The following is a 20965-nucleotide window of genomic DNA, read 5'->3' on the forward strand; positions in this document are numbered from 1 at the left end:
CATAGTTTCCTCCCACTGGTATAGTTTTTCTCCGTTTAAAAAAAATGATGTGATAGGTTTTAAAATGCTTGAAGAGAACTTCACCTCAGTCCTCTTTTTTCCTTTTTTAATTTCAATTGCTCCCCTAGGCAGCAGGAGCCTGCTCTATTTATGTTGAAAAGAGCATGAGATTAAGCATGCCAAAATCAGGGTAGTGTTCTGGGTCTCTCATTGAAGACATGGACTCAGTAGATCATTTAAACTTTTGAACTCAGATTCATCTTCTCTAAATAGGGGAGAATAGTAGTGCCTGCTTCAGCTATATTAAGAAGTCAATGACATTGTTCCATAAAATGCTTAGGCTGAAGTTTGGCAGGGAGTAAAATCCCTAAGGTAACAGTCAAGGAACAAGCCTAGCAGGGCCGTGAGAAGGTTAGAATGTTTGGGAGTTCTCTTCAAACATGATGGGAGACTTACCCTAAAAAGTCCATTAGGCCCTGGTGCTAATCCATGAAGAGAGTCTAGTGGCATTCAGCATTTGCTGAGTGGTGTGTGTGTATGTGTTTGTATGTTTGTAAGGAAATGGGAAGTGAGTTTTGTTTTTTGACATTATAGGAGAATAATCTCTTATAAAACCATCAACATGAATGTTTTCTGGGGGACAGAAATGCCACTCCTTAGTTTAATAATGTATTCTTAAAATGCTATCCCCTGAGAGTCCTCAGTTTCCTTCCCTGTGTTTTAGGGGCACTGTTCGGGACATCATCCTGGAGAAATTTTCTGGGCCTTATGACAAAGGCGAGTACTCGCCCTCGGTCCAGAAGACCCTCTATGACATCCAGGTGCTCTCCCTGAGCCAGGTTCCGGAGGTATGTTTTGTCACTTGCCATTCTGAGGATTTAGAGAACTTGTGTCTCCTGTCAGCTCTGAGAAAGAGTTTCGAGTTAAAATAAGAAAGTGGAAGACACATGAAAAATGACATCTGTTGTTGTTCAAAAGCTTGTTATAGCAAGTGAGAAGAGAGCAAAAATGGAAAAATCTGCTCAACCTAAAAACACAGGCCACTGCTATAGTTCTCTAGTTTTGTCGAAAATTCTTTAAATCCCTTCAACCTGTCACTTATTTAAGTCATTCACGACACTTCAGTGCCTTGATGAGATAATTAGATGGAGCTTCTATCTTTTAGGAGATCCAGAGAATGAAAGAGAGATGTAAAGGAATTCATTCCATCCATCCATCCATCCATCCATCCTCTGGCAGTGTGCACAAAGGATACAAAGATAAATTAGATAATATCCTACTCCAAAAAAGTGGATAATTCAGTGAACAAAGAAAATAAGTAAACAAACAATACACTAGATAGTGGATTATTATGGAAATACAGAGGAAGCATTTAACTCAGGCATTGGAGACAGTGACGGCCAGATTGAGGGAGATGTGTATGTGTTCAGTCTTTAGGGACAAGCAGGGGAAATTTGGGTTTATACTCTAGGATGAGGGAGAAGGGTAGGTATGGAGCTAACAACATGATATTGTCCTTTACTACAAAGAGTCAACAATATATGGAGTTCTAGAACTGAGAGTCCTTCCATGTGAGCCCTTCCTTTTACTTATGAGGCAGAAACTAGTCAAGAGGGCCTTTGTGGGCTTATTTATAGAGTCTTTACTTTATCCTGAGAGTCATGAGGGGTCACTGAAGAGTTAAGGCAGGTGGGATATGACCTAATTTGCATTCTAGAAAGATTACTATGTCAGCAGTATGATGAACTAAAAAGATGATGGGACCTGTTGGAATGCTACTGCAGAAATATGCAAGGAGAGCCTGGGCCAGACCATGATGGGGTTGGAAAGAAGTGCCCCCTTTAGACCTGGACAAGAGAGACTTGTGCCATGGCCCCCCTTCAGGCCTTCCTCTGGCTGTGCCTCCTTCTATTGGGTGAAGAGTTGGTGGGCCCAAGGCAACAAACTCTCCAGGGGCCAACATGGCCTCCCAAACTTCCTGCCCCAATGGCTCTGAGATTACTTCCAGAACCTTGGCAAACCTCTTCTAGAGACCTATCCTAAGGAAGGCACATGGTGCTATTGGTGTGTTCATTCTTGGACCTGAGAGTGGACAAAGGGGCAGATGTTTGCAGGAGGTATTGGTGGGACTTGGCATATGATCTGGAGTATCTGCCCACACGAGTCCAAGAAAAAGGGTGGTATAGACCAAGAGCAGAGAGTTGGCTCTTTCCACGTAGCATGATTTGGCATGACACTCCAAAGCACTGGAGAATTTGACATTAAAACCTGGCCTTCCATGTTGTTATGAAAGTATATTTCTCAAGTTAGGATAGACATATTTCACTTAGCATTTTTAAGCTTGATTTATAACTTTTAAATCTTTATATGTGATATTTGGGGACAGGCCTGGAGAGGAGGGAATGGAATGAGGAGGAGTTTAGGGTGTTGACTAATCTGTTCCTGGAGGCCAGTTGGAGGCTGAAGAGTTCTCCTAGGTTTCTGACTTGAGGAGCACATATTTTTTTAGAGAAGCAGATTTCATATACTGAGGGGAAAGAAGTGGGCCTATCATCTAATAATAGGACTAGTGAGAGAGAACAGCGCTGGGCAGTAGAGGAACATCAGAAGCTGTCTTGAGGACAGAGCTGGGAATTATGTAAAGGGCTAGTGGGGGTTGAGTGGGGGGGTGGAGTGAGAGAGAGAGAGACTCACAGTTGCCCCATGTGATGCGTACTATTGTGGATTCCAGATAGAAGACATGGAAATCAGCCTGCCAAACATTCACTACTTTAACATAGATATGTCCAAAATGGGCCTGATCAACAAGGAAGAGGTAAGAGAACTTTAGAAATATTTAAAGCGCATTTCTGTCCCACCTCCCTTTAATGCCTCTTTGTAAACTTGAGACAACAATATCACTGACTAAAACTCTTAACAGCTGCTGCTTTGGGGGATATTTATAGTTGCCACTGATTAGAGCCCTCTCAGTCTATGGGCTTTTCAATGCCTGAGGCTGAAGTACCCCAGGAGTGGACCAGTGATTACAGAGGAGGGTGGGAAGTTGCAGAGAGGAAGAGATAAGGAAGGAACAGAGTGTGCCCAAGGAAACGGCTCTGAGATCTGCTTCTCGGAAAAGTGCCATGCAAGGTCGCAGCTTCATTATTCCTCCATCACGAGGCAATGAAGAGAAGAAAAGATTCTATTTTCATTTTCTTTCATCATCTCTACCTTTTGATTAAGTAGTCAATTCAGTAGCACACAATACAACCAGGAAAGATGAAAGCGTATTTGTGTTTCTAGTTGCAATTACAGGAGGAAAGATGAGGAAATTCATCTATTGAAAGGAAAGCTTTGTCTTGGAAAATGCACTGGCCCTGAGGTCTTTTCAGCTGTGGCAGAAGGTTAAACCATTCAGTGTGTCTGACTAGGCAACCTGGTGGTGGTCCTAACTGGTGGTCTGTGTGGTCAGTTCTTGGGCGATCAGAACTGTCCCTTTCCCATTGGCTGCTTTCAGAATGGTAGAATTTCTCCATTGGATTCATCTTTAAACAGCATTTTGGGTCATTTATTTTAATATATGGTGGGGAGTGAAATAGGAAAGGGGCCATCTATTGGCATGACCCTGCGACTGTAGACTCATATTCTTTGGTAGATAAAGGTTAATAAAGGGATCTCCAGAAGGTCCCACATTCTGGGCCTGCTGACCCAGAAGTCTTATAATTCCTCTGGTCAGGTACCTTGTTTCTGTTCTACAAACAGTGTTGGTGGACTCCATTGGGCTCTGCACCTCCTTTAGCTGCAGGTGGATGCTGGAGGGTGACATTGGAAAGCAAAGCTCATTCTTAGGTGTCTGTAGAGGTGATCTCAAGCTTGGAGTTGCCGGGGAGGGCAACTTTAGTCCTTTGCATTGTTTGTTCTGCTAAAAGGAGAGGCAGCAATATTTACCTCAGAGGAAGGAAAGGATGATGATTTCCAGAATTTCATTGATTAGGATTTAAAGTGTTATTACAATAATTATCTGCTAAAGGACAAGAGAGAGACCTGGAAGGAATCCTGGTCACGTCCACCAGAGGCAAAACAAATGGGCCCAACAGAAAAAGCATCAGGTGTCGTGACTACAGTAGAGTTTAGCTCAGGATCCTAGGCAAAGAGGGAGGGTCTCTTTGGTGCCCCTGAGCCTCAGACCCCTACTGATCCTTCCGAGGGCTTACTTGTAGACTGAGGTCTCCGTGGCTCTCCCTCTAAGAAGTCAGACTCACAACGCCCTCCTAAATCCCAGCTAGGTTTCTGGAGGCCAGAAGGCCCAAATTATTTGAGTCGGATCTCTGCATAAAGGCATCTGCATGACTGAACAAGGTGTCACTATATCTTGGGGATGACTGGAGCCACTCTCAGACCCTCATCCAGGTGTGTACAGAGTGGAGGCAACACACAAGAAGCAGGAAGTTGAGGCACACTGACAGCAAAGAAAAGTGACAAATGACAGGGTGGGAAGATAAAGGAACTCAAAGAGCAGAGCTGTCCGGAGCCATTAGCACTGTGCTGGCAGTCCTGTGGACCTCAGCTGCTCTGGAGGGCATGACTGGATTATAGCATTGGATGATGATCGATATGCAAAGTGAGTCATCAAGTAAAGGTCAAATTGTATTAAATATACTCTATTTAAAAAGCAGGGACATGTAATGCATTTTAGAAACATTTATATTCAAGTGATTACAAATTAAAAAAGAAAAAAAAACCTCTTTAATTTTCTGGGAAATTGACTCATCTCTCAACTAAGGCCAGAAAAATAAGGCAATACCATGCCTGAAGTAACTTTACTGTAGGGCATGTACATTTTACTATTTAACAAATTGTTTTTGCTGTTGATTTAAGAATTCATAGAAAGGAAAGGGCCAGCTCGATGTCTCTGAAGTTACCGTGTGTTTTTTATACAGGTCTTGCTGCCATTAGACAATCCATATGGTAAAATTACTGGTACAGTCAAGAGGAAGCTGTCTTCAAGGCTGTGACATTGTGGTCACCCTATAAGAATCCATTCTCCGTTGAAGAATCACTTCCTTTGTGATGCTGCAGATTGTAGTGTGTTAGTCATGCAACCTTTCAATGTAGTGTGTTGATTTACTCATTTTCTTCCTGCACTTTTCTTCATACTTGGCTTAACAAGGCATTTTGTGGATTGCCTTATTAGTAATAATAACATGCTTTGTGAATATAATTTACTTTAAAAACACTGAGCAGTATTAGAACAATCACAAATCAATATTTCTTTTTGGTGGTCTTGTGCCTTCTTATCTTGGAGAAAATTTAGAATCAATTCATTAATAAAATAATCATGAACTAATGGAGGTGCCACATCAATTAATTTGAGTATGAGTTGAAGAAGCAAATATTGTTTTCATTGTAGCGATGCTTCTGGGGAATGCAGAAAATGTAATAAAATCATATTGAAAAATATCACCATTGTGACTTCTATTAACTGAACATTTGAATTTTTAAAAATTCTTTAGCATGTGTATCATTGGTAGTTTATTTCTACCTAGTGCTTTTATGCTCTTTTTCAAAAATTTTTAAAAATATGTTTTAGTTGTCAATGAGCCTTTATTTTACTTACTTATACGTGGTGCTAAGGATCGAACCCAGTGTCTCACACATGCTAGGCAAGCATTATTCCACTGAGCCACAATCCCAGCCCACCTTTATGATATTAATGTACTGATTTTGTGACTTTTACAACCCTTAAAGAGAATATTTAGTACACATTCAGATGTAAAATAAACAAATTATTTTTCTTTGAATAAGCATCCCTTTGACACAAAAAGCCATATTTAATAAATGTTAAGTCAATATATGGATGGATGAATAAACATATAGAAAGATGAGAGAATATATAAATATATAAAATATCAACAGAGATAATTTTTGGATGAGATTATTAGTGGATTCTAATTTTCACCATGTACTTTTCTGAATCTTCCAAAGATTCTTACCGCTTTCTTCATCAGAGAAATAAATGTAACTGATTATTTTAAGATGCATACCAATTTGAAAGGTCATTATCTTCTTATCAGTTGACTAACATTACTATTATATGTATTCCACAAAATTTCATAAATTATAATTTCAAAAACTCATGGTTAAAACCTGTCCATATGAACATTCTAGATGACCTCTCTCCCTTTAAAAAAAAATCTCCTTTTATGTTTTAAAAATTAAAATCTGTATTATTTTAGAGATACTTGTGAGCCCTGAGTATTGTTTTATAATTCTGTTTCATTTACTTTTATACTACTATCTAGTAGAGTAGCGTGGTTTTGTTCATTAGCTAAGGTAGTATGGTTTTATTAGTTAACTTTCTGTTACTATAGCAAAATACCTGAGGCAATTAAATTAAAACAAAAATGTTTATTTTGGCTTATGGTTCTAGAGGCTGCAGTCCAAGATCAGGTGGTCCTTTGCTTTGGGCCTCTTGCAAGGCCAGCACATCTTGGTGGGAGCACCTGAAGGAACAAAACCACCTATCTCGCAGCCAGGAAGCAAAGAAGAAGAGAAGACCCAGGTCCCAAAACCTTTTAAAGAGTATGCCTCCAATGATCTAAGTACCCTCCCCTCAGACCCATCCCTCGAAGGTTTCATCACCTCTCAATAGCACTACCTTAGGAACCAAGCATGTCACACATGGACCTTAGGAGCACTCATCCAAATCATAGCATTGGTGTAACAGTTAATCACACAAACTAAGTCCTGACTCCACCTTTTCCTACATACATGAAGTTTCCTCAACTGTAAACTGTAGGTGAAAATAGAACCTACTCCACAAGTCTTTTGAGGATTAAATGGGTTAATATTTATAAAAAGCTATGATAGTATTTGTGACAAACATGGAAATTTCTGTGTGTTTGTTGAATATAATAAATATCCTGCTTTCTTTTCATTGTTGCGACACTCAAACAGGAAGGCATTATTGACTTCTGTGGGTCAGGTGAGAGGTGGGCAACCTTGAGAACAGCAAACCCTACCAGATGCTGGGGGCCATTCACACGTGAGGGCCTGCTTGGAAAGAATATAGGATAAGAAAGATGAAATGATTTGATAGGCAAGTTTGGGCTACATTGAATACTTATGTTGCAAAACGTGCTTCTCCATCATGTAACTTTCATGGCCAAATGGCTGGTACATTTTATTCCTCTGCTAATTTGATAATTCTGTTCTAGAAGAGTCTAGTATGACTTTTTAAAAAACACAACCAAAAACTGAATTAGGCCTCTCTTACTTGACATTCCCTTGTTCAAGTAAGTTTTATAAACACTATTTTTTATTATCAGAAAAGAAGCCTATATTTGAGCAGAATCCTTAGGAATTATGGCCTGTTTCATACATATATGCAGTTTGCTTTTCCTGAACTCTTACTATTCCTACTACAATAGATGGCAAGTGAGTTATAGGACGTTGTGTCCCACGCATGTGGTGGGAATGCCTGTCAAACTGTCAAGGATCAGGTTTTTGTTTTGTGAAGAATGTTTTCTGTGGTTAGAGTTTTAAACTGTGAGCTGAAAACTAGCTTTGGGTTTCACCTGCTCCTTCAGGCTCTGGCAGGCCTGAACTGTGAGCATCTGTGAGGTAATTTGTATAAAACCCTTGGTGATTTTGCTCCAGAAGTCTACAGGGATTCTGCTCCCATTTCCTAGGAGGCAAAGCTGCTCACTCAACACTGTTCCCTCTCCTTCCCCCAAACCCATCTCACCATGGAGGAGTAATGCAGGTGATTCTGAGGTCATGATTCCAAGGTCACATACTACATAAGAGGTCCTTTGCCTGGTATCCAAGGAACAGGCTTTGTTTGTGATTTTGGTAGTCAAGAATCTGGAGGCTTGTTCCATATGCTCTCATCCCATATCTTTCATGATCTCACTCCATGACTTTTCATAGCAAGTCTCAGACAACATATCCCCTTCCTTCCTTCCTTCCTTCCTTTCTTCCTCCCTCCCTCCCTTCCTTCCTTCCTTCCTTCCTTCGGATTGAACCCAGGGGCACTTAACCTCTGAGCCCCATCCCCAGCCCTTTTTATTTTTTATTTTGAGACAGGATCTCACTAAATTGCTTAGGACCTCGCTAAGTTGCTGAGGCTGGCCTTGAACTCACAAGCCTCCTGCCTCAGTTTCCCGAGTGGCTGGGATAACAGGCATGTGCAGGGTTCCCAGCTCCATCTCTTTCCTTTTTAGAGTCAGATTTAAATTCATACCATTCCTTAATTTTAGAAACCAAATTTTCTCTCCCTTAGAAATAAATCTTTTGAGACATTGTTTTACTTATTTGTCACTGGAGCAGAATTAATCTTTTTCAATCATTTGTAGGTTTTAACTGCAGAAATTTGAACTTTTTTCTAAACTTTTCATGCTTTATCCAGAGAGAGCAGATTTCCTTTCCTTCAGACTCTGAGCTATATGGCGTTCATCTTTGTAGTGGCCTTTGCAAAACCTAACTTCTGCCTCTGAGCTTGAACTTAACTGGTTTCCAAATACATGGATTTTGAGCTTCCTCACCAGACACATCTGCTTCCAAAGGTTTGAAACTCAATCTCTTTGGATTTTTCAGCCTTTGCTCTCGTTTTTTTCTTATAGCACAGTGGCCTCTCATTCTTCCACTTACTCAGACTACCTCTCAGAAATTCTGGAAGGGTTTTGGAGGCTATTGAGACAGTGTTGAGAATATAGTGGCTATGGACCTTCCCACAGAAATGCTCATTCCTGTCTCTACAGGTGCCTCCAATCTCTACCAAGGGACTAGTAGACACTAGTGGAAATTCTATCCTTAAAGTATAAAGGAGTCTACTCAGAAACTTAGTGAGGCCCTAACCAACTTAGCAAGATCCTGTCTCAAAAAAAAAAAAAAAGAAAAAAAAAAAAGGCAGGGTGGGGTTGGGGGAGCTGAGGATGTGGCTCAGTGCTTAAGCACCCCTGGTTTCAATTCCTGGTACAAAAAAAATGTATAAAGGAGTCTAATGGAAATCTATCACATGGGGAATGCATTCAGTCAAACCTGGAAGGTAAGTGTACTGTTTGCCTTTATATGAGAAAGAGAAATATATTTACCAAAAAAAGAAAGAAAGAAAGAAAGAAAGAAAGAAAGAAAGAAAGATCCCAGGGTATGTTAATTTTTTGAGGTTGCCTTAACAAATTACCATAAATCTGGTGTCATAAAACAATAGAAATTTATTCCCTCCTAGTTCTGGAGACCAGAAGTTCAGAGTCCAGGCGTTACAAAGGCTCTGGGGGATATCCTGCTCCTGTCTCCCTCAGGGGTTCTCGGCTTGTGGCTGCATCATTCCAGTTTCTTCCTCCATGCTCACATTCTTTCTTTCTCTTCTATTTGTCAGACCTCCTCTGTATGACTCTCATAAGGATGCTTGTCACTGGATTTAGGGTCCATGAAGACACCCAGGGTGACCTCTTCATCTTAAGATCCTGAAGATGTGCTTAGGGACAGTGTGTTTCTTAAAGGCAGCTTTTCAGGTACACACAAGTTACCTGGGGAATAGTCACATTCCCTCCCAGTTTTCTGAGCTGTCACGCAGACATTTATAAACGGGTGAAAAGCATGGACTTTGGATCCAAGTAGTGCCAGATTTCAGATTGAGCTCTGCAATTCTCCACCTGGGTGACCTTGAGCAAGTTACACTCTAAGATTCAATTCCTTCTGTTGTGAAATGGGAATGAAAACAATACCGACCCACAGGGCACAGGTGAGTGAGAAATAACTGAGGTCAGGCATGAGTTCGAATGATTTTGGTCCCAGGTAACTGGAGACCTAAGAGTGTCTTGAGTGAAAAGGACATCTTGTTAACTGAAGAAGTTTAGAGGCAGGCTACCCCAGGATTGATCTGGTAGCTCACTGATGGCATAAGGACTCAGGCTCATACCATCATCTGCACTGTCATCCTTAGTGTGTGATAATATCTTTCCTTCCTGTGGTTAGAAAATGGGAGTTAAAGTTCCTGTTAAAGATTTTGTGGTACATTACCTTTTGAGGTCAAAACGCTCGTTCTCCTCAGATGCCAGTAGTGTTGGTTGCTGGTGGCTTATAATTGAATCCCTCTGTAGAAATTGCCTTTGGTCGAAGGAAACTTCTACTCCCAAGTTTATACCCACTTCCTGGAAGTAGCTCACATCCAATATCTAGTGAATGTGGGAGACGGCAAATCCTGACTTCTTTATGTCAACTGGGACAACTCTGTAGGGCCATTCCAGCTCCAGAGTTTCCATTTAGCTGAAGGTCCCATTGCAACTCTTCAACTTCTCTCTGTCCAAACCTGCTTCCCTCAGTCCTCACCAATATTGTTCCAGGAAGTGCTCCACAGTGAACCTCCTGCATGAAAATCTCAGGACCTCACTATATTTGTGGGGGTGCAGGGCGGCAGAGCACTGACCTATGATACTGAGGAGTAGTTTTAGGAAGAGGACTCTAAACTAGGATTTTGGAACTGGAACACTCACTAGTTAACTGGCAATGAGTCCCTGGAATGCTGTAACATGCAATTGTTAATATTTTTCCTGGAAGTAAATTTAGATGAGATACTGAAGGAATGAAACACACTGACTGGCAGGGGCGATGTTGCAGATGCTTGAGAAGTCTAAGAGAAATAGTGATTATAAGGACTATGGAATTTGGGTAGGTGTTTCTGGGAACCATGAATGCATTAAGAAAGAAAATGCAAAGCTCAGGATAATTAATAAAGAATGTAATGCAAAGTGTGAAAGCAGGAGGACCTTTCTGGCAGCATATGAAACAACTTTAGATGGCAGAAAAGCTTAGGATAGGGCCAGGACTTAATTGTAAAAATAGCGAAGCTCCAAGGACTATGGAATTCTCAGCCCTGACAGGTATTTTACACTAAGGTTGGGGTCCTGATTGATGCACTGGAAACTGTGAATTCTCAACATTCCATCAATGCACTGGGCCTGTAGATCTGGCCTACTCTTCTCTGTTAAAGGCTACCATGCTCTTCTTGCTTGAAGACAATGCAGGGGTTTCTGCCCTTTGGGACTTTGCCCCACCTCCTTGCCACTAGATCTATAAATAGAGTAAAATCACATCATTAACTAGCTGGGCCTGCTAAGAAAGGAAATGGACCACAGTTCTTAACAGTGGAAAATTCTTAGAGAATTTAGACAGTAACTGGAAGATTATGCATGAGTACTGGATAAAAACCATGGGATTTTCATATCAAGGAGGAAGAGAAGTAGGTTCTATTCCCATGAGATGGGAGGTTACATATATTTGTGGCCTTACTCCAGGATTACAATAATTTTCCTGGTCTTTTTGTATGGGACCTGGGTTATCTGAACATTTCACAGAACATCACATTGGTCCACTGTGTCCATGATATCATGCTACTTGGACTGGATGAGAAAAGAGTGATACTTGTACTCTGGAGAATGGAAGATACCCACAGGGACACACTGCATTAGTGAAGGTTTTAAGACTCCAGTGATCTCAGACAGGGATTGGAAAAATCTGTCCGCTACCTGTTTTTCTAAATAGTTCCACTGGAACATACCCAAGCCCATTTTTTTTAATGTACTGCTGTGTTTGCTGCCATATTATAAGGGCAGAGTTGAGTAGTTGCAACTGAGACTATTTGGTCCATGAAGTCTAATATATTTATCCTTGGACCCTTTATAGAAAAAGTTTGTTGATCCTTGATCTAGGACATTAAGGTCTCTCTTCCAAAATAAAGGATACACTATTGGATAGCAAACTTTATGCTACTAAGAAGAAGACTCAATGCCTGGTAGTTTTCTTCAGGTTTTTGAAGAATGGTGTTTCACACTTGGGAATATAGCTCTAATCCATATCTTGGGTGACAAGGGAGGCTTCCAACTTTATGTGGGGCCCAGAGCAGTAAAAGGCTATGTAGCAGATTCAGAAGGAGTACAAGCATTGCTTCTGCTTGGGCCATATGAATTAGCAGGCTCAATGATATTAGAGGTATCTTTGACTGGGAAAATGTTGTGTGGGGCTTATGGCAAGACTCACTAGGAAAATTACTGCACAGATTTCTAGGGTTCTAGAATAAGGCTACCCGTAGCAGAGGATTAGTCACCAGTTTGAAAAATAGCTCCTGGTGTATTACTAGATATCAGAGAAAACAACTCTCTGACCATGGGACACCAATGGACTTTTGACCAGAGCTGTACATGATGAACTGGCTTCTATCAAGCCAATCAAGTATTGGGGTCTGGTGGGTCCAGCAATAATCCACTTTAAGATGGAAATGAGAGATCCAGGATCAGACACAAGAAGGGACTAAAGATCACAAGAAAGGCACATGAACAGGTGGCCCAGATCCCCATGCTTCCCACCACTGTTTCTCTGGCACTTCTCACACTTATGCTATAAAGGCAGGATGGATTTAGGATGGTGGTAGAGGGCAATCCTCTCCATGAGTCAGCTTTAGGAAATACTTCCAAGGGTCACTACTTCATGGGTAGCATGTCCCTAGGTTAGAATATATATAAACTTGTGGGTAGCAGAAAATTACTTGTTTGATTAACCAGGCACTTGGAAAGAGAAAGATTAGGAGATTGGACAGAAGAAAGAGGTTTCAAAGTGTGTCTGTGGGAGTGAGCATTTAATGTGCAGCTCTTTGTTTTACATATTAATTTATGTGTATCAAAAAGCATCGATCATGAAGAGGAACTGAATAATTAAGCAGAAAGAATGACTTGGCCAACTAATGTCAGGTAGCGCCTGTCTTTGCCAGTGCAGTGCTAGCACAGTGAATGCAAGGACACAATGGCCATGCTTAGCAGAGTGATGGCCACCCACGTGCCCAAAAGCATGAAATCTGGCTTTCTACAGCTTGTAACTACTGTTAACAAATATCCAACTTTCTAGCAATGAAGACCAATACTAAGTGAGACCTTAATATGGCACCAGTCTTTAAGATGACTATTCAGCTACTTGAACCCCTTTTACTCTGAAAGGGACAGAAATTCATCTTGACTAAAATGGATACATATTTTGGGTATAGGTTTTCCCTTCTTGTCCACAGGGACTCAGTACCACTATCCAAGCACTTATAGAATCTCATATAACATCACTCAAGCCAAAGGGTCCCACTTTAAAGTGAAGGAGAAGCAATCTGTAAGTGACCATCAATGGGCCCTAGCACATACTGAACCATCACAAAACTGCTGGCCCAATAGAGTGATGGGTGATTTATTTCCTTCCTTCCTTCCTTCCTTCCTTCCTTCCTTCCTTCCTTCCTTCCTTTCTTCCTTCCTCCCTCCCTCCCTCCCTTCTTTTCTTCTTTCCTTCCTTCCTTCCTTCCCTCCTTTCTTGATGAGGTCTTTGCTAAATTACCCAGACTGAGTTCAAACCCATTATTCTCCAGCCTCGGCCTCCTGAGCAGCTGAATTCAGGCCTGTACCATCACATCCACCTCCATGGAATGTTATCTTGAAGGCATAACTGAGGTTTCAGCTTGGAGATGATACCCTGCGATGATATCCTCAGGAATGAAGTGAATTCTCTAAATACTTGACTCAAATGGAACCATGTCTGAAGTAGGTAGAATATATAGATATAGTAACCAAAGGGTGAAAATAGGAACAGACCTTCTTACCTTCATTCCCAGTGACCTACTTGGGAAATGTTTCCTTCTCAATCCCCTCAACTAGAGGATCTGATTGTGTCCTGTTCATAGGGGGATACTTCCATCAGGGGACACAGTGGGAATCACTTCAACTTAAAGGTACAGGACTGTACCATCAGTAAACTTGACAAATCTCAAGAATAATAGCTGCTCCTAGCACACTGTAGAGAACCATAATTAGAACACAATCTTACGACTTTATATAGGGGAAATGAGATTGTAGTGTATGAAGATATTGCGAGTTTTAACTGAATGGTGGAGGGGAACAGTGACACATATAACTCAGATCATTGCATTATTAGAAAAAACAAAGAAATTGAGTGCTGGAATAAACTTGTAGTTGTTTATTTTAGATAGGTGGCAACTGAAGTAGGAGAAATGAAGAGACACATGCAAGTTGCTTGTCTCTTCACTACTGATGGCTCAGTAGCTGAGTCAGTAGCAGATGGGAGACCAGAACCCAAGTCTTCTGACCCTTACTCTGGAACTCCCTTCCTCCTTCGCTGTGGGTTCCTAGCATCAGTTTTCCTTCTTAACCATGTATGGATTAAGCCTGTGTTAATTTACTCTACATACGCATACACACCACTCAGAAGGTGTATGAATAATCCACAGACATTCTGGTGGCTGGGAGAAGTCACTTTAGCATTAAAAATTCATTATAGAAATCTGCCCAAATAGATAATTAAGCAGACTGCCTAATTGACTGTCAAACTAATTGACTCAAATTAATGCATGCAGCTCCACTCAGACTTTGTTAAAAACATTTTAAAAAAATATAATTTTTTGCTGTTTGTTATTGACCCATACCACCTTCATTAAAATCACAAAGGTATCACAATCTTCCTTTCATTGGTTTCACAAAACCATTCTGAATGCCATCGAGTGTTCATTTAGAATTCACCAGTGCCTCAAACTAACTTCTTTAGGTCTTTAGGGACCATTAAAAACTTACATGCATTTTTCTCAGTATATTTGTCTTAACTCAGCATAACACTTTTTTTCAGGGACTTAAATAGTGCAAGTTTTTTGTTTGTTTTAGTTTGGCTTTTGTGCCTTTATGAAGATAAAACATCTAGAACTACCTGATAGCTAAAGACCTAAGGAAGCAGTACTATTTTATTTTTAGCAATATGAGCATGCATCAAATAAGTAGTACCTGGGTTCAGTATATACTTGTTAATTCTGTGACTGTACTAGACTTGAAGTGGGATGAGATCATAGTAATAAACATTTAAAATTTGTTATTTATTAGTGCTTTATAGTTATACATAACAATAGAGTTCATTTTGAAGTATTCATAGAAACATATAAGATTGTTTTCTTCATTTCAACCCCTGATACTTTCTTTTCCCCTGTCCCAATCCCCTTCTTTTATTCTATTAGTTTTCGTTCTATTTATTGAGTTATTTTCATTTATTTTTAATTGGTGCATTATAGTTATAGATAAAATTAGAATGAATTGTGATATATTCATACATGCCTAGGTTGACCAAATTAAAACCACATTTTTATTCTTTATTTTTAGTTGTACCTGGCAGTAGAATTTATTTTTATAAAATTATAAAGCATGGAATATATCTTATTCTACTTAGGATCCCATTCTTATGGATGCACATTATGATGGGATTCACTATGATATATTCATATAAGTACATAGGAAAATTATTTCAGATTAATTCCACTGTCTTTCCTTTTCCTATCTCCACTCCTTTCCTTTCATTCCCCTTGGTCTTATCTACTGAATATCTGATCTTTCCCTCTCCTAACTTGTTGTGTGTTTGCTTCCACATATCAGTGAAAACATTCAATCTTTGGTTTTTCATGACTGACTTATTTCACTTAGCATGATAGTTTCCAGGTCCATTCATTTACTAGCAAATGTCATAAGGTCATTTTTTTTATGCCTGAGTAATACTCCATTGTGTATGTACACCACAATTTCTTTATCCATTCATCAGTTAAAGGCATCTAGATTGGTTCCATAGCTTAGTTATTATGAATTGAGTTGCTAGAAACACTGATGTGACTGTGTCACTGTAGTATGCTGATATTAAGTTTTTTGCATATAAACTGAGGAGTGGGTAGTTAGGTCAAATGGTAGTTCCATACTAGTTTTTTGAGGAATCTCCATACTTCATTCCACAGTGGTTACACCAATTTGCAGTCCCACCAGCAATGTATTGGTCTACCTTTTCACCCACATCCTTGACAACATTTATTATTACTTGTATTCTTGATAATTGCCATTCTGATTGGAGTCACATGGAATCTGTGGTTTTTAATTTGCACTTCTCTAATTGCTAGAGATGTTGAACATTTTTTCATATATTTGTTAACCATTCGTATTTCTTCCTCTTGTGAAGTGTCTGTTCAGTTCCTTTGTCCATCTTTTGATCAGTTGGTTGTTTTTGTGGTGCTAAGTTTTTTGAGTTCTTTTTATTGTTCTATCTGAGGTACAGGTGGCAAAGATTGTCTCCCATTTTTTAGGCTCTCTCTTCACATTTTTATTTCCTTTGCTGTGAAGAAGCTTTTTAGCTTGATACCATCCCATTTATTAATTTTTTATTTTACTTCGTGCACTTTAGGAGTCTTGTTAAGGAAGTCAGTTCCTGAATCAATATGTTGGAGTATTGGGCCTGCATTTTCTTCTAGCAAGTGCAGGATTTCTGGTCTAATTCTCTAGGTCTTTGATCCACTTTGAATTGAGTTTTGTGCAGGGTGAGAGAAAGGAGTTTAATTTCATTTTGCTACATGTGGATTTCCAATTTTCCTAGCACCATTTGTTGAAGAGGCTGTCTTTTCTCAAATATATGTTTTTGGCACCTTTGTCTACTATGAGATAACTATTTTTGTGGGTTTGTCTCTGTGTTTTCTATTCTGTTCCATTGGTCTTCTTGCCTGTTTTGGTGCCAATACCATACTGTTTTTGTTACTATAGCTGTGTAGTATAATTTAAGGTCTGGTATTATGATGCCTCCTGCTTTGCTTTTCTTGATAAGGATTGCTGTGGCTATTCTGGACCTCTTATTTTTTCAGATAAATTTCATGATGCTTTTTCTATTTCTATGAATGATGTCATTGGGATTTTTATGGGAATTGCCTTCAATCTGCATAGTGTTTTTGGTACTATGGCCATTTTGATAATATTAATTCTTCCTATCTAAGAACATGGGAGGTCTTTCCACTTTCTAAGGTCTTTCTCTATTTCTTTCTTTAGTGTTCTGTAATTTTCATTGTAGACATTTTTCACCTCTTGTTAGATTGATTTCCAAGTATTTTTTTAAAGATATTGTGAGTGGGATGCTTTAAAACTACATTTTAATCCTCTTCTTATGTAATACCAATGATTGTAGCACACACTCTCATTCAGTTCCCCATCAGCCTTACGCAGTTGGCATTATAGAAAAACTGTCAGCTTTCTCAGTATATGCATCATCCTGTCCTTGTTCAGCTGAACACCGGGCTGCCTGAAATAAAGACGAAACCTCCCAGTCTCCTTGCAGCTAAGTATTGCCAAATGATTAAGTTCTTGTCAAAGTGATGTCAGCAGAAATGCTGCCATACCAAGTGTGCTTCTCTACCTCTTCTCCTTGGTTGGAATACAGCTGTGGTAACTGAAGCCCAGGCTGCCATCCTGAGCCACATAGGAAGCTATGTATTGAGGGTGGAGAAACTCATGAGAAGGCTGGAACCCAACCATGATGGAGTAGGCATCCCAGCCCTGGACTGCTTACTTCATATACACAATCAAGAAATTCTATCTTCTGTTATTTTTGTTCTCAGCTGAAATTAATCCTAAGTGATACCCTTGAGCTACACTGTCCTAATTGATATGTGCTGCAAGTATAAAATACAGAGTGGGTTTCAAAGGTAAATTTAAGAAAAAAGATTGTGAAGTTTATCTTAACATTTTTACTTCAGTTATATATTAAAATAATATCTTGGATATGTGGACATAAAATGATATTGTCAGAATGATTTCTTCTGATCCTCTTTCTTTTTATTTTAGTACAGGGATTGAACCCAGAGGTACTTTACCACTGAGCTATATCCCTAGCCCTTTTTTCTTTTTTTGATACCAGTGATTGAACCCAGGGACACTTGACCACAGAGCCACATCCCCAGCCATTTTATTAGAAATATTTTATTTGAGACAGGGCGTTGCTAAATTTCTGAGGCTGGCCTCAAACTTGTAATCCTCCTGTCTCAGCTTCCCAAGCTGCTGGGCTCTTTCTATATTTTTAAATGTGACTACTAGAAAATCTTAAATGTAAATGTCTGTGGTTCACACAATATTTTTATTGGGCTAGCACTGATCTGCCTTGTCTCTGTACCTAGAGAATAGAGGAAGTCCCTGAGGTGAAGGGGAACCACGCAATTTAGCCAGGTTCCCATGTCAAGTCAGCACATTCAAGCTCAGGTCTCCCTGGCCCAGAGCTTTCACCCCTGCAGGTGGTGTCTGCTTCCGAGTCACTCTCTTCAGGTGTGAAACAAAGAGCCACCCAGCACTAATTCTTAAAGGCAGGAGTTGCTGGCTACTTGAAGAGTTTCCCTGATTTTTCCTGAAACTATGTTTATAATCGGATGGGTTCTATCGTACCATTGCAGGTAGTTATTTCCCTGCATATAAAAATAGCATGTAACCCATTGAAAATGGATATGAAACACAATTTACTGGATGACTCTGCTGCCTTTGATTCAGGAAGAAGACATTTAACTTGAAACACTTTGCCTTAGATATAGCCTACAGATGTCAGAGCTGGAGGCCCCTGTGGTCAGACTGACCTTTTTTGCTTTACCTCACTTGTCTGAAAACTTAAGGTGTCTAATGCTGGTGACTAGGGATGCCCCCTGGGTGGTGTCTGGGTGACAGCTCAAACCATCTCACTGCATCTTTCCCCTTATCTGATTGTGTAGATTTGGCTGTCTTTGGCAAAGCATCCCCCTCAGGTAGGAAGTATTTTAGGATTATTTTAACTTTACCTCACTGACCTTACCTACTCTTCTGCTGTAGTAGTTTTAATTCAGGAACTAAGGAGGCTCTCTGCATTCTTTTTTTAAAAACATTTATTGAAGTGTGCAACATAATGCCAAGACTAAATGTTTTTTATTCAGTGCCTCTTCTACTTCTCCCAGGAGCACTATTGGGTAGGTGCTGTTCTATCCCCATCTTACAGATGAAGACATAGAGATTTACAGAGATTGGTTAAATTATCTGCATTCTTATTCGGAAGAAGAGGGGCTCATTTTCTGTTTGGAGATGGCCCAGCATCTCCAACTTTCCTGATTTCTCTTTAGAGACAACTGTAGACAGGGGCTATCCTGACCAACTGAGGTGAAGACACATCAATTTCACTGCCTTCTTGGGTAGAGTCAAAAACTCTTTTCACTTCACTTACAGGACCTTCCATTGTTGGGCACCAGTGCTAGGCTGCACGCAACTCTCCCTCCAAGCTCACCACTTCCAAGTGATTCTAAAATACACAACAGCCACAGTCACAAAATGAACCTGGATCAGACCATTGTAATCTCTTTCTCTCTACTTAATACTGCCACGATGGGCCACAAATGGTACCCAGACTACTTAATTGCCTATGGAGCTACAGCATGAGACTAACGAGCTGTTCATTAAGGTACCCGATGCGCTCCCTCTCCTTCCTGTGGCTTCTGTTCCTGGTTTAGAAGCAGAATTAACAAGTTTTCTCCTAAGAGGCGTATCTGTCCTGCAGCAGTCAGCTCTTTGAACATTTAACTTCATCCTCCAAATCATTACCGGAAACACTTAATGGCTCTGGGCCCAGACCTGACCCCTGCAGATCCCATTTGCAAGGATTGTCAAAGGCAGATGAATCACCACCAGTAAGTACTTTTTGCATTTGGCTTCCAAATATGGGAGTGGTTGGGCAACTCTGGGTCATTAGATTTCTGCAAATTAAATTCCCTAAAGATATATGTCACTAATACAATCAAAGGACAATGTGTGTCCCTGACAGCATATGCTAATCTCAAAGGGACAAAATCCTATATTCATGTAGGATATTTGTTGAGAATAGAATAAAGACATTACCACCACTGGCCTCTTTCTTCACATTCATCATCATGTCCATTAAATACCAAGAATGATGCTCAAATCTGCCATACATTTTAATGTAATAAGCCAGCTCATTTCAATTAAATCTATTTACAATTTCTAGTTCCTGGATTAACTTACTCTGAGAAAGCTCTCTGTGTGTTTTTTGCTATAGATTGGGCAGGGGAAGGAGAGTTTCTAAAACTTAAATGTCTTTAGGGTGCTGACAGTTACTGTAAAAGTGTTAAGTTGCTGGTTTTAAGCATTAGAGTACAGAAGATACTAACTTTAAATGGAAATTTCAGTTTCACTAGAAGTGTGTGAATGTAGTGTAGAAAGTAAACACAAACTACATTGGCCAAAGGAAAACATGTTGTTTAGATTCCACTGAAGAGCGGCCAGTTTGTGGCCTAGCCTTTAAATCAATTCATTAAATCTCATATGTAGGGTCAGAATCCAAAGTTCGAATGTGGTGTGGGGAGAGAAAATGGAGTGGCAGGTACTTTCTTAAATCCCTTCTGGTTCTGAAATCTTGTCTGCCTCTTGGGTTAAGAATAATCAAATTCAACATTAAACAGTTCTCACATAAACCTTTGCCATAAAATATACTGGCATCTGGGTACACTCTTTCCCACTCACATTCATGAAATGCTTCCCCATGCAGCACATGTATTTGCTACCAGCTGCAGACAAGATCACGTTAATAGAAATTCGATGTGATCTGAAAAGGAATCATGCATCTTGCTTTCACAGCCGTCTGGAGACAAAGGCTGCCTACCTGCAGAATCTCAAGCTTCTCTCTGTGGCCTGTCTTGATTACACTGCCCTGGGTGGGTGGGGGGCAGGGAGATGGAAGCACCTTCATCTTTGCCAAGGCTCTCAGGCTGCCTGCTGTAGGTCTTTATCCTGAGTGTAAGAAAGGCAGACAATCTTTAATTTGCCAATTTTACCTAAAAGCTGTCATGAGGCTGAGGAATGATTTTACACTTTTCTGTTTTCTTTTCAATTATTTCCCTTTCCCCCTCCAACAAAAACATAAGAGAAATCAAGGTCTGAAGTTTGAGTTGACAGAGTCCATGTTTAATCTGGAGAAAAATACAGCTAAAGACACACTTTCAGCATTATTTGCTCTGAGTGCTTAGTGGTGGTCCACTGACAGTGATAATTATGAATTGTTGCTAAATGTCCCTTTCCCCTTATATACAGTGTTAAAAGAAAAAACTGAGAACAGTTAAATTTGTCAAAGTTTGCTG

The 20965-nt window shown here is 40.0% G+C and overlaps 1 protein-coding gene across 2 annotated transcripts in view; it reads left to right on the forward strand.

Annotated features, from left to right (window-relative positions):
* LOC124975056 (uricase) overlaps positions 1 to 5439 on the forward strand; it is a 30312-nt gene extending 24873 nt beyond the window's left edge. For both annotated transcript variants that reach the window (XM_047537970.1, XM_047538020.1), the window contains 3 exons: positions 725 to 848; positions 2732 to 2815; positions 4920 to 5439. In XM_047537970.1, coding sequence (XP_047393926.1) covers positions 725 to 848; positions 2732 to 2815; positions 4920 to 4994 — 283 coding nt within the window. In that variant the 3' untranslated portion in view covers positions 4995 to 5439. The remainder of the gene's footprint in view (positions 1 to 724; positions 849 to 2731; positions 2816 to 4919) is intronic.
* The last annotated feature ends 15526 nt before the right edge of the window (positions 5440 to 20965 follow it).

The sequence above is a fragment of the Sciurus carolinensis genome, chromosome 1, assembly GCF_902686445.1.
Source record: "Sciurus carolinensis chromosome 1, mSciCar1.2, whole genome shotgun sequence".
Taxonomy (NCBI): Eukaryota; Metazoa; Chordata; class Mammalia; order Rodentia; family Sciuridae; genus Sciurus; species Sciurus carolinensis.